The 14,808-nt window shown below is 42.1% G+C and overlaps 1 protein-coding gene across 1 annotated transcript; it reads right to left on the bottom strand.

Moving 5' to 3' along the window:
• Positions 1–7,428: 7,428 nt before the first annotated feature.
• Positions 7,429–13,707, bottom strand: tmsb1 (thymosin beta 1). Its single transcript, XM_041848402.2, has 3 exons — positions 13,602–13,707; positions 11,459–11,573; positions 7,429–7,924 (listed from the first exon to the last, which is right to left on the bottom strand). Exons 2-3 carry the CDS (start codon positions 11,559–11,561, stop codon positions 7,884–7,886), a joined length of 144 nt encoding a protein of 47 aa, XP_041704336.1. The 5' UTR covers positions 11,562–11,573; positions 13,602–13,707; the 3' UTR covers positions 7,429–7,883.
• Between the last annotated feature and the right edge of the window lie 1,101 nt (positions 13,708–14,808).

The raw sequence follows: 14,808 nt of genomic DNA, 5'->3' as shown, positions 1-14,808 counted from the left end.
CATTGGCCCCGCCCCCTACTAGACATTACCACGATATTTGATGCCACCTACAGGATACTTCAGGTATTGCCTGCTGTTCTCGTCCCATGCGCTAGAGGTCACAAAATACAAGGGGAAAGCAAAAATACATAAGTAACACTATGTCACACCTGGGGTGCGTTCAGTTCGCTTCAACGTTTGCTACGTTGTAATGAAACGACACGTTTCCCCAAAACGATGAGCACCGTTCTTCAACCGTATTTGAGGTACGTTTGCTCCCGTTTGGTGGGTGTTTCGAGGTGTGGCCTGATCAATATGGGCGTGACCAGAGCCATGTATTTAGAATAAATAAAAAAACATTGCTCTGGGTGTGACTATCTGAAATTGCAAAACACTTGCAGCACACTGTACAGGAATCACCTTCTGGGCCACCATTATCACAGCGTTTTTCAATCGGTACAGTACCGTTTCCGTTCTGGTGTACTAAATGCAACCCTGTCATCAGTACTCTTTGGCCACAAAATTGTCACTCAACATGAGAGTAAATTAGATGTATTGTTATGTTTGGTGTTGTAGTAGGCATGTAATCTACCACAATACTTATAATTATTCAAATGACCTGTCTTCAACATAACAAACTCTTTATCTGTGCCAAGGTAGCCACACCACACGGACCATCGTTGCTCAAGTTCTGCAGAACACTAGCTCTGTTGCTAAGGTTATTCTCACGGCAATAAACATGCTTCACTTATTGAATTGTACCGGTAGATATAAGAGCTATGAGTCAGTAGTAGCCTACGACCAGAAACAAGCTCAGGGCAAGGACTAGACCTGATGTTGACCTAGTGGAAGAATACTGGGTTGGGTTCCCAAAGTGAAGGCAGAGAGAGAGGGTGAAACCTGTGAGCGTGTCAGTTTGATTCGGGAACATGTACTAACAAGAAGGCTTTTGCACATGTTACTGTATGTGTACACCACCCTATTCTTCACTATATGAGCTGGCAAGCGGTACAAGAGGCTTCTATACAGCTTCTACCCCCAAGCCATAAGACTCCTGACCATCTAATCAAATAGCTACCCAGACTATTTGCATTGCCCCTCCCCCCTCTTTTACGCTGCTGCTACTCTCTGTTTATTATCACTTTAATAACTCTACCTACATGTACCTATTACCTCAATTACCTTGACTAACCGCTGCCCCGCACATTGACTCGGTACCGGTATCCCCTGTATATAGCCTCGCTATTGTTATTTTTACTGCTGCTCTTTAATTATTTGTTACATTTATTTCTTATTATTTTATATATATATATATATTCTATTCTTTCTTAAAACTGCATTGTTGGTTAAGGGCTTGTAAGTAAGCATTTCACTGTAAGGTCTACACCTGTTGTATTCAGCGCATGTGACAAATAAAATTTGATTTGATTTGATTTTGTTATGGTCTGGATTCAAAGTAAAGATGAGAGGGGGGACTTTTGAACAGCTGTTCAAAAGTAAAGAAAAATATATTATTGTGGCTAGATAACCACAATGAATATGGGATCATGAAATACAGAAGTATCTAATTTACATAAGTATTCACACCCCTGAGTAAATACATGTTAGAATCACCTTTGGCAATGATTACAGCTGTGAGTGTTTCTGGGCAAGTCTCTAAGAGCTTTGCACACCTGGATTGTACACTATTTGCAAATAATTTTTTAAAAAATTATTCAAGCTCTGTCAAGCTCTGTCTCCCAGGGTCTATTGGAAAGCAGACTGAACCAGGTTTTTCTCTAAGATTTTGCCTGAGCTTAACTCTATTCCGTTTCTTTTTATCCTAAACAACTCCCTAGTCCTTGCCGATGACAAGCATACCCATAACATGATGCAGCCACCACCATGCTTGAAAATATGAAGAGTGGTTCTCAGTGATGTGTTGTGTTGGATTTGCCCCAAACATAATGCTTTGTATTCAGGACACTAAGTTAATTTCTTTGCCACATTTTTTGCAGTTTAACTTTAGTGCCTTATTGCATGATTTGGAATATTTTTATTCTGTACAGGCTTCCTTCTTTTCACTCTTTCAATTAAGTTAGTATTGTGGAGTAACTACAACTTTCCAGTTACTCATCAGTTTTCTCCTGTCACAGCCATTAAACTCTGTAACTGTTTTAAAGTCACTATTGGCCTCATGGTGAAATCCCTGAGCGGTTTCCTTCCTCTCCGGCAACCGTTAGAAAGGACGTCTGTATCTTTGTAATGACTGGGTGTATTGATACACCATCCTAAGTGTAATTAATAACTTCACCACGCTCAAAGGGGTATTCAATGTCTGCTTTTTTTTTAAACCCATTTACCAATAGGTGCCCTTCTTTGCGAGGCATTGGAAAACCTCCCTGGTCTTTGTAGTTGAACACTGCTCGACTGAGGGACCTTATAGATAATTGTATGTGGGGTACAGAGATGAGGTAGTCATTCAAAAATCTTGTTAAACACTATTATTGCACACAGAGTGAGTCCATGCAACTTATTATCTGACTCGTTAAGCAAATTATTACTCCTGAAATTATTTAGGCTTGTCATAAAAAAGGGGTTGAATACTTATTGACTCAAGACATTTCAGCTTTTCATTTTTTATTAATTTGTACAAATGTAATTCCACTTTGACATTATGGGGTATTGTGTGTAGGCCAGTGACACATCTCAATTTAATCTATTTTAAATTCAGGCTGTAACACAACAAAATGTGGAAAAGGTCAAGGGGTGTGAATACTTTTTGAAGGCACGTTCACGATAGAACACACATCCCTGAGGGCAACACCACTGTGTGTCTGGGAGATCTGGCAAGTGGAGGCATGATCCAAGATCAATTGTGGAGGTTTTAAAAAATGCATCCTTCTTGGCACGCAGTTGTTTTAAATCTCCTCTGCTAAATTCATAGACGTGATTCCTCTCTTTCTCAACTACAAGAACAGGCAGACCTGTTAGTAACACAATCTTGACTTCCCTTTTTTTTTGCAGTGCCATAAATTGTCAAAAGTGTTGTGTAATTGTGCAGAAGAAGACCCCAGAAAATTCAACTGAGCTAATGTACTAATACAGGACTCATAACTCATACAGGACTGATTGTACATTCGTCTTGAATATCTGTGCTCTCCAACATGATATTGTTTTATGAAGCTAAACCACACCTTTCTGTTGGCATGCTGGGGCCTGCTGCAGAGGTAGAGGGAGGAGAGGAGTACGGTTCTGTCCCAAATGGCACGCTATTCCTTTTGTAGTGCACTACTTTTGATCAGGGCTCATAGTGCTCTGGTCAAAAGTAGTGCACAATATAGGGAATAGTGTGCCATTTGGGACGGAGACTGGCACTTACCTGGCTGGCTATCGTAAAACCATCAAAGTGAAACACAACACAAGCAATACAGAACGTGTGGGGAGAAACCTTGGTAGTGCCTGCATTTCAATATCCAAGGAAACGCCCAACTAAATGTAGTACAGTTCTGATTATACAACAGGCCTGTGTTGTGCTACAGTGCTGTTCCTATGGAAACATCTCCTGGTAACATGTGTTGCATCATTGTAATAGTTTGATCATAATGAAGGGTGTTTCACGTTTGACTCCTCAGATTTGCTTGAGTTTGGAGTTGGAGTTAGAGGTATCAGTTGGCATCAACAGCTGATTAGCTTCGTGTTGTGCAACACCAGCACCTTGCAGTAGCATTCACAGCTATGTTACACTTGGTTGAGACTCTGAGAAGAAACAGTATTGCAATACCTGTGTAGCACACAATGAAATGTAAATATTTTCATTTTAGGACTGACAAGAGCACTGTATCAGAGGAGAACTACTGCCCCCTCATTGAAGCCACGGAAGTTCAAGGCCGACCGTGGTACTGCAGGCATTGTTTGCAGAACACAGGATCCCCCATTATAGTGAACGGAAAAATGTCAATCTTCGTGGTCAATCTTTGTGTAAATAAAATAATGTTTCGAAGACAATCATGGTACAAATAATTGCTTCTAATACACCAGATGTATGTCCTTGAACTGATTAAATAAAAATCGCACACAGAAGAAGCTATTAGGATAATTTTGTTGCTAATGGCGGTCTGCAGTACCCCGGTCGGCCTTCAACTTGAGTTACTCAATAAGAGGGGGCAGCACTGAGCTGGCCTGCAACGTCACTTCCTGGAGTAGCTCAAACTGCGCATCTTATGTCTCCATGAGACGCCATCTTAACCGACTTCATTTGGCTTCAATGTGCTATTGATTCTTCACATAGGAATGAAAGGTGTCACGTGATCAATGGCTTTGTCCATTCATATATGCAGTCATTGGTTGGTATGTGCCTCAGATTACACTTCAACCTGTCCTGATTTAGCCCTGCCAGTAAATACAATTAGCTAATAATCACTCATACATACACTACCATCAGTAGGAATTTAAAGAATGTTATGATTAATTGGGACTGTCTCTTACATATATACAGTACCAGTCAAAAGTTTGGACACACCTACTTATTCAATGGTTTTTCTTTATTTTTACTATTTTCTACATTGTAGAATAATAGTGAAGACATCAAAACTATGAAATAACACATATGGAATCATGTAGTAACCAAAAAAGTGTTAAACAAATCAAAATATATTTTATATTTGAGATTCTTCAAATAGTCACCCTTTGCACAGGAAAATAACCTCTCACTCAACATCAACAAAACAAAGGAGATGATCGTGGACTTCAGGAAACAGCAGAGGGTGCATCCCCCTATCCACATCGACGGGACCGCAGTGGAGAAGGTGGAAAGCTTCAAGTTCCTTGGCGTACACATCACCGACAAACTGAAATGGTCCACCCACGCAGACAGTGTGGTGAAGAAGGCGCAACAGAGCCTCTTCAACCTCAGGAGGCTGAAGAAATGTGGCTTAGTACCTAAAACACTCACAAACTTTTACAGATGCACAATTGAGAGCATCCTGTCGGGCTGTATCACAGCCTGGTACGGCTCTCCCGCTCAGCCCAGTCAAAACTGTTCGCTGCTCTGGCACCCCAATGGTGGAACAAGCTCCCTCACGACGCCAGGACAGCGGAGTCACTCACCACCTTCCGGAGACATTTGAAACCCCACCTCTTTAAGGAATACCTGGGATAGGATAAAGTAATCCTTCTAACCCCCCAAATTGTAAAGTGGTTATCCCACTGGCTATAGGGTGAACGCACCAATTTGTGAGTCGCTTCTGGCTAAGAGCGTCTGCTAAATGACGTTAATGTGCCCTTGAGCAAGGCACTTAACCCTAATTGCTCCTGTAAGTCGCTCTGGATAAGAGCGTCTGCTAAATGACTAAAATGTAAATGTAAATGTACGGCAACTGCACCACCCACAACCGCAGGGCTCTCCAGAGGGTGGTGCGGTCTGCCAAACGCATTACCGGGGGCAAACTACCCGCCCTCCAAGACACATACAGCACCCGATGTCACAGGAAGGCCAAAAAGATAATCAAGGACAGCATCCACCCGAGCCACTGCCTGTTCACCCCGCTATCATCCAGAAGGCGAGGTCAGTACAGGTGCGTCAAAGCTGGGACCAAGAGAATGAAAAACAGCTTCTATCTCAAGGCCATCAGACTGTTAAATAGCCATCACTAGCACATTAGAGGCTGCTGCTGCCTATTGAAATAACTGGCCACTTTAAGAAATGGAACACTAGTCACTTTAATAATGTTTACATATCTTGCACTACTCATCTCATATGTATATACTGCATTATATTCTATTATATTCTACTGTATCTTAGTCCATGCCACTCTGTCATTGCTTGTCAATAAATGTATATATTCTTAAATCCCATTCCTTACTAGCTTTGTGTGTTTTGGGTATATGTTGTGAAATTGTTAGATATTACTTGTTAGATATTACTGCACTGTCGGAGCTAGAAGCACAAGCATTTCGCTACATCCGCTATAACATCTGCTAAACACGTGTATGTGACAAATACAATTTGATTTGATTTGAACACTCTTGACATTCTCTCAACCAGCTTCACCTGGAATGCTTTTCCAACAGTTTTGAAGGAGTTCCCACATATGCTGAGCACTTGTTGGCTGCTTTCTCTTCACTCTGCGGTCCAACTCATCCCAAACCATCTCAATTGGGTTGAGGTCGGGGGATTGTGGAGGCCAGGTCATCTGATGCAGCACTCCATCACTCTCCTTCTTGGTAAAATAGCCCTTACACAGCCTGGAGGTGTGTTGGGTCATTGTCCTGTTGAAAAACAAATGATAGTCCCACTATGCCCAAACCAGATGGGATGGCATATCGCTGCAGAATGCTGTGGTAGTCATGCTGGTTAAGTGTGCCTTGAATTCTAAATAAATCACAGACAGTGTCACCAGCAAAGCACCCCCACACCATAACACCACCTCCTCCATGCTTTACGGTGGGAAATACACATGCGGAGATCATCCATTCAACCACACCGCGTCTCACAAAGACACGGCGGTTGGAACCAAAGATCTCCAATTTGGACTCCAGACCAAAGGACAGATTTCAACCGGTCTAATGTCCATTGCTTGTGTTTCTTGGCCCAAGCAAGTCTCTTCTTATTATTGGTGTCCTTTAGTAGTGCTTTCTTTGCAGCAATTCGACCATGAAGGCCTGATTCACAGTCTCTCTGAACAGTTGATGTTGAGATGTGTCTGTTACTTGAACTCTGTGAAGCATTTATTTGGGCTACAATTTGAGGCTGGTAACTCTAATGAACTTATCCTCTGCAGCAGAGGTAACTCTGGGTCTTCCATTCCTGTGGCGGTCCTCATGAGAGCCAGTTTCATCATAGCGCTTGATGGTTTTTGCAACTGCACTTGAAGAAATGTTCTCTGTATTGACTGTCTTAAAATAATGATGGACTGTCGTTTTCTTTGCTTATTTGAGCTGTTCTTGTCATAATATGGACTTGGTCTTTTACCAAATAGGGCTATCTTCTGTATACCTACCTTGTCACAACACAACTGATTGGCTCAAACGCATTAACAAGGAAATACATTCCACAACTTAACTTTTAAGAAGGCACACCTGTTAATTGAAATTCATTCCAGGTGACTACATCATGAAGCTGGTTGAGAGAATGCCAAGAGCGTGCAAAGCTGTCATCAAGGCAAAGGGTGGCTTTTTGAAGAATCTCAAATATAAAATATATTTGGATTTGTTTAACACTTTTTGGGTTACTACATGATGTGTTATTTAATAATTTTGATGTCTTCACTATTATTCTACAAGGTAGAAAATAGTAAAAATAAAGAAAAACCCTTGAATGAGTAGGTGTTCTAAAACGTTTGACCGGTAGTGTACGTATTTTAATGAATCTTCTTAATAGGATTGCATACTCAATATAATGACAAAAACATCACAAGATTACACTTATCTTATTGCTTAAGTAAAAACAATTAAGACAAGACTAAAATGCAGTTTTACAACACTCATTTTATTAAAACAAAAATATCTTCTCTCATGTTATTGTTACATAATTTATCCAGAATGGCACCGTGTACAGGCAGAACATTGGGCATAGTTGACAGTGGAACTAACTGTTGATGGTGACAGTATTATATGTCATTGACACAAACACAACGTGCTCCTTCTGTTCAACAAACACCGTGTCTCATCCATATTTATCTGACTTCACCCCTTTCCAACCAAGACTGCATGAAAAAGCACAACTTAAAACATTGACGGTTAAAATCGTACTGGCCTTCCCTTTACTAATCATGCACCCCTAACCCCCACAGCATCAGAGTCAACGCCATTGTGATTAACTAACATGGTGAAACGTAAAGAAGCAGAAGCAGAGAGATGATAGACATATTTCTTAAGTGGAGGAGAAGAGAGAGGAATGACTGGAGGAGAGGAACCGTGGCGTTTCATTTGGAGCCCTCTTCAGCTTTCTTTTCCTGCTCGATATCTGCGAGAGAAAGAGAGAGAAGTTAGTGATTAGTCTATGTCTTGAACACTGTTGTGATGGAGTAATCAAACTATCCTATATTTGTTAATCACCAAATCTAATCCAAAACACTCAAAACAGGATACCACAACCCATCCAAAATGGAAGATACTGTAAAATGGCAGTACATCATCATACTGAATGTTAAAATCCTGAGCTGTCACTGGGCAATAGAAGACAGGATGAATCCACTCTCAGAAGGAGGGCTGGCTGAGAGGCAGCTTGTGAGACAGATGGTTCCTCTCCTGTCATTGGCTCGTTATCAGTCTGGCTGGCTCAACCTCCTGTCATTGGCTCGTTATCAGCCTGGCTGGCACAACCTCCTGTCATTGGTCAAGTGTCTTTTATCCTGCTATCAATAACTCTCTCCTCAGGTTTCTACTGTAAATCTTCAAGAGGTGTGTGACGCTGTGTGAGGTTTGAGTGAAGCTATATGGTATATCTGCTGGTAATACCACACACTGTACAGCCCTGTCTGGTATTTGTCAGGTATTTATGGGGATATTGTGCATTAAGAAATAAAATGGAAGACTACACAATAGAAAATGGTAACAGAGTAATTGTCATGTCATTTTAATATTATTAGCATGTAATACTGACGTAAATACCTGGTAAAAAGAGAACTGAAAATAGAAAGCCTAACCAACCTACTTCAATCGGGGGGTCTACATTTCTTTACTAGAGGTTCCTCCCTGCATTGCAGTGTTCTCTGTCCTGGGGTGGGGGTTATTGCAGCTGATGTTTCCAGAGCAGTGAACCTGCATGATGCTTACTACTGCACCCCCAATCACACCTCTACCCACACTGCTACTTACAATGAGCAATTTTAATATACACCCAAATCATACCTTTAACCACACAGCTACTTACAAACAATTGATATACTTTTCCACACTATGAGGTTGGGATAATACTGTGAAAATTGTGAAAATGATGATAATTCCATTTTAGTGTAAGAGCTGTTTGAAAAGACCACCTGAAATGTCAGCCTGTTTTGGTGGGATGGAGTTTTGACCTTCCGTGGTGACATCACCATGTGGTAAATGAGTTAATAGACCAATATGAAAAGAGAGTTCCAAACCTCTCTGCCAATAACAGCTAATTGTCTGTTTTCCACTCTCCACTCAGACCACTCCCAGACAGTCCTAGAAAAATTATTGGTTGAGAAATTGCTCTTAGCTAAGAAGCTATTTTTGACAATTTTAATAGAATTCAATCACAGTAAGGTATTTAACTGTTACCCAGAAATGATTTTTATATTGAGATAAAAACGGCTGCGTTGGACCTTTAATATCCACCCAAATCATCTCCCTCCCACTGACTTCAATGCATGATTGATGAAGTTTGAGAAGTGGGCATGCGGTATCTCAGGTTAGGATTGGGTCAGCATAGATAGAGCCTGCATCCCAAATGGCACCATATTCCCTATAAAGTGCTTTACTTTTGACCAGAGCCGGGCAGTATGTAGGGGTAAGGGTGCCATTTGGGACGCAACCAGAGAAAGGAGGAATCAGGGAGTATGTAAGACAGGGATAAGGATCAGTTCATGTTGATAAGGCTGCTGACATGGTGAGAGCTCAACTCCCCTCTTCCTGCTCCTCTCTCACATCACTCCCTCTGAACTACGGCTTCAGTCTAGTCCACCCTGTCTGAACTAAGGCTTCAGTCTAGTCCACCCTGTCTGAACTAAGGCTTCAGTCTAGTCCACCCTGTCTGAACTAAGGCTTCAGTCTATCCTGTCTGAACTAAGGCTTCAGTCTAGTCCACCCTGTCTGAACTAAGGCTTCAGTCTATCCTGTCTGAACTAAGGCTTCAGTCTAGTCCACCCTGTCTGAACTAAGGCTTCAGTCTAGTCCACCCTGTCTGAACTAAGGCTTCAGTCTAGTCCACCCTGTCTGAACTAAGGCTTCAGTCTATCCTGTCTGAACTAAGGCTTCAGTCTAGTCCACCCTGTCTGAACTAAGGCCTCTCTAGATCTTCACTAAACCCCTGGCTTGTACACTCCCTGTCTGCACTAAAAAGCTGCCTCTAGACACCCTCTTTGACTGCACTAAACCCTCTTTAGTCCACACCCTTTCTGCACCAAAAGGATGCCTTTCCCCCCCCTAACTGCACTAAGACTGCCTCTCCACTGCGGCTGGACTGCAAGCTCAATGCACAGGGCCAGAAAGACCAGTTTTATATGACTACTCGGCATAATGTTTTCAATACCACAGTAATAGCTGATGGCCGCCAGGCCACGGAGCCACTAAAAGAGCAGCACGGTTCTGCAAAGCAGCTGGATAGCAGTCAGACAAGTGTGTACTTGATAACTGGAATGCATTGGGCGTAACTGTACAGATGTAACCTACGGTAACTGTTCTTCTCAACAGTGTTGTACTGTTCCTGGATGCTCATGTGAAGATTTAACCTCTACTTTACATACAGTCAAATGAAGAGAAACACTACAGTAGACTGTTCTCCTCAACAGTGTTGTACTGTTCCTGGATGCACATGTGAAGATTTAACCTCTACTTTACATACAGTTAAATGAAGAGAAACACTACAGTAGAAGGGCACTAACACACTGCTAACACTACAGTAGAAGGGCACTAACACACTGCTAACACTACACTAGAAGGGCACTAACACACTTCTAACACTACAGTAGAAGGGCACTAACACACTGCTAACACTACAGTAGAAGGGCACTAACACACTGCTAACACTACAGTAGAAGGGCACTAACACACTGCTAACACTACAGTAGAAGGGCACTAACACACTGCTAACACTACAGTAGAAGGGCACTAACACACTGCTAACACTACAGTAGAAGGGCACTAACACACTGCTAACACTACAGTAGAAGGGCACTAACACACTACTAACACTACAGTAGAAGGGCACTAACACACTGCTAACACTACAGCAGAAGGGCACTAACACACTGCTAACACTACAGTAGAAGGGCACTAACACACTGCTAACACTACAGCAGAAGGGCACTAACACACTGCTAACACTACAGCAGAAGGGCACTAACACACTGCTAACACTACAGCAGAAGGGCACTAACACACTACTAACACTACAGTAGAAGGGCACTAACACACTGCTAACACTACAGTAGAAGGGCACTAACACACTGCTAACACTACAGTAGAAGGGCACTAACACACTGCTAACACTACAGTAGAAGGGCACTAACACACTGCTAACACTACAGTAGAAGGGCACTAACACACTACTAACACTACAGTAGAAGGGCACTAACACACTGCTAACACTACAGCAGAAGGGCACACCTTTGTGTATTTTATGACTTTTTCCTCCTGACCAGCCAAAGAACAAGAACAAAGAGCGCTTACTGTTGCAATAGAGTGGGAGGCACTTAGCTACTGCAAACAGAGAGGGAGACAGGTACGGGGTGGGGCAGGAATAGGAGTAGGAGCAATAAGGGTAGGAGATAGGTTAGGAGACAGGAAAGAAGGAGACAGAACATGAGAAACGTACCCTCCTTGGTTGGCAGAGTGTTCTTCTCAGCTGTACTGGTCTTCTTTAGACACTTCTTGTCAAAGGTCTCCACTCCCTGCTTCACTGGGTTGTTGTCGCCCATCTTAGATGATGTCTGAGGGAGAAAGAGTCAGAATGTAAATGTCGAGAGAGAGAGAGAGAGAGAGAAAGAGAGGGAGAGAGAAAGAGGGAGAGAGAGAGAGAGAGAGAGAGTCCTTAGACAAATATGTAATCTAGAATACAGGTGAGTGCATGCAGGTGAAGTCCAGCCACACCCACCTTACCTCACACACACACCACACCTGTATAATCCATATAGACTACTCTAGCTAGTTCTGTAATTCAGTTACTTGAATCAACACACACTCCCACAACTTTACCATTCACCATCTAACACACTCCCAAGACTTTACCATTCACCATCTAACACACTCCCAAGACTTTACCATTCACCATCTAACACACTCCCACGACTTTACCATTCACCATCTAACACACTCCCAAGACTTTACCATTCACCATCTAACACACTCCCAAGACTTTACCATTCACCATCTAACACACTCCCAAGACTTTACCATCTAACACACTCCCACGACTTTACCATCTAACACACTCCCAAGACTTTACCATTCACCATCTAACACACTCCCACGACTTTACCATTCACCATCTAACACACTCCCAAGACTTTACCATTCACCATCTAACACACTCCCAAGACTTTACCATCTAACACACTCCCACGACTTTACCATTCACCATCTAACACACTCCCAAGACTTTACCATTCACCATCTAACACACTCCCACGACTTTACCATTCACCATCTAACACACTCCCACGACTTTACCATTCACCATCTAACAAAGGAGAACAAATAGCCAGGTGAGAGAGAGAGCTATTCTTATGGTGTTATGTTTCACTGAGAGTTTCCCAAGCACTCAGGTCTGCTGCAATGCACTGGTTCTAGTATACAGGAACGCATACTGGTACTTTCTGGTTCAGAGAGAGGCTGCACAAAATGGCATTCTCAAAATCTATGAAAGGATGCAATGAATGAACCTACATGCATTAGGATGTTAAGGTGCTACTTACTAGTCTATTAGATCTGTGTAGACCTCTAGCCTACTCATTCAAACACAAATACAATTCTTGCTAAATGACGTAAATGTAAATGTTAACATACTATTTGAAAGTGTACATTGCAGTGTGATTTCACATGCAAGGGCCAATGGTGTATCATATACCTCCTCCTGGTGCTTTCTTTGAACAAATACTGAGTTTATACTTCCACAAACTAAGAACTCACAAACAGTTTCATGATCTGCTTGCAGGCAGACCTTATATAGGTGCCCGTGTGTGCAAAAACTGGGTCTGACGGGTTAGATTTTTTTTTTTAGCAGACCAATTTATCCAAGACGCACGGAGTAATTGATAGGTGTCAACGCCATCTGCAGTAAATTATGCTAATTTGACGGATCTGTCATGTTAAGGCATGTTGAGCTCACCGGTAGAACATGTTTTTATCATAAAACCGCACCCCGATGAACCGCCAAACTATAGGCAGACTATAGGCTAGAAGCATGGCATTGCGCCGTCAGCATCACGTGCATTGATTGGGCTTTAGGTAACAGTGCGACAACTGAAAACATTTAAAATGTATTCGGCATGACATCACACCAAGGCCTGTAACTATGATATATAGCCATGATGATGACAATTAGCCTAACCTAAGCATACAATAATGAAACACAGACACGTTTAATAGCCTAGTTGACAAAGGAATGCTGTGTAGTGGGTGCAGGTGGGTTAAATGCATGCATTGCAGAGCTGTCAACACAGCAACAAAATACATATTTAAATAGCCTAACACTAAATCATATAGCCTAATAATAACAAATAGTCTATAGCCTACTCTTTACTGACAATCAAATATAACCCGCTGACAGTCCCTTCCTTCTGTCTGAAAAAAAAACATTTTAAAAACGTCTGATTTTTTTTTTATTACAATTGCATAATAACACCACCGCCCATCAGAATAACGTTATTCGGCTATCATGGCATCCATTAACTAACGAACACATAGAGGGATATAACAAGTATACTAATAATTTGTATACTAAAGCTATCAATATTTACCTGGTGCGGGGATGTGCGGTGAGAATGTCCGTTACAGGTACTACGTCTGGGTGTGATCTGTATCGGATAACCGGTTTAAATAGGGAAAGCACGCCCTTTCTCACACCAACATGAACACCAATCTGAGCTCAGGCATTGGCCCAATCCATCCAGAAGTAGGATATCATTGGCCAGGCTAAATCCATGAGTTGAGATGTTCAGGGGGGACAATCTTGTGCAGCGTTCGTTTGATAAATCAGACAGTGATACCACAGCATCACCTTGTGGATATATACAGCATAGCCTATAGGGCAATGCAAGAAGCATCTTCATCACAGGAGGTTTGTGGCACCTTAATTGGGGAGAACGTGCTCGTGGTAATGACTGCAGCGGAATTGGTGGAATGGTATCAAATACATCAAACTCATAGTTTCCAGGTGTTTGATGCCATTCCATTTGCTCCGTTCCTGCCATTATTATGAGTCGTCCTCCCCTCAGCATGAAGTTCAGTATAAAATGCATACACATATTCAGAATAACTTGCAAGGTGAAACTCAATTGTGGTTTGATAAAACATGTATTAATGCTCAGGCATATTTACTGAACAAAAATATAAAAGCAACATGTGTTGGTCCCATGTTTCATGAGCTGAAATAAAAGATCCCATAAATGTTCTATACGCACAAAAAGCTTATTTATCTCAAATTTTGTTTTGTTTACATCCTTGTTAGTGAGCTGTGATGCGTGTGATAGAAGGAGTCAGGCGCAGGAGAGTAATACACATCCAAAAAGTTTATTCCGTCGATAAACAGTTGCACAAGCATGCAACAACAACACTCAGGCACAGGGGAAATATCTACCCTGGCAAAAACAAGGTATGGGTAGCTCAACCGAGCTACTCACAGCTCACAACAAACAATCACCCACACAGACAAGGAAGCAGAGGGAACACTTATACAATGACTAATTGGGGATAAGGACCAGGTGTGTGTGATTAATAGACAAGACAAGTGGAGGGATGATAAATGGATCGTCAACAGCTAGTAAGCCGGTGACGACAAACGCCGAAACCTGCCCGAACAAGGAGGGGAGGCAGCCTCGGCGGAAGTCGTGACATTAGCATTTCTCCTTTGCCAAGATAATCCATCCACCTGACAGGTGTGGCATATCAAGAAGCTGATTAAACAGCATGATCATTACACAGGTGCACCTTGTGCTGGGGACAATA

This window comes from Coregonus clupeaformis, chromosome 3, assembly GCF_020615455.1.
Source record: "Coregonus clupeaformis isolate EN_2021a chromosome 3, ASM2061545v1, whole genome shotgun sequence".
NCBI lineage: Eukaryota > Metazoa > Chordata > Actinopteri > Salmoniformes > Salmonidae > Coregonus > Coregonus clupeaformis.
The sequence above is the reverse complement of the archived record's forward strand: the minus strand, read 5'-3'. Positions and strand labels throughout refer to the sequence as shown.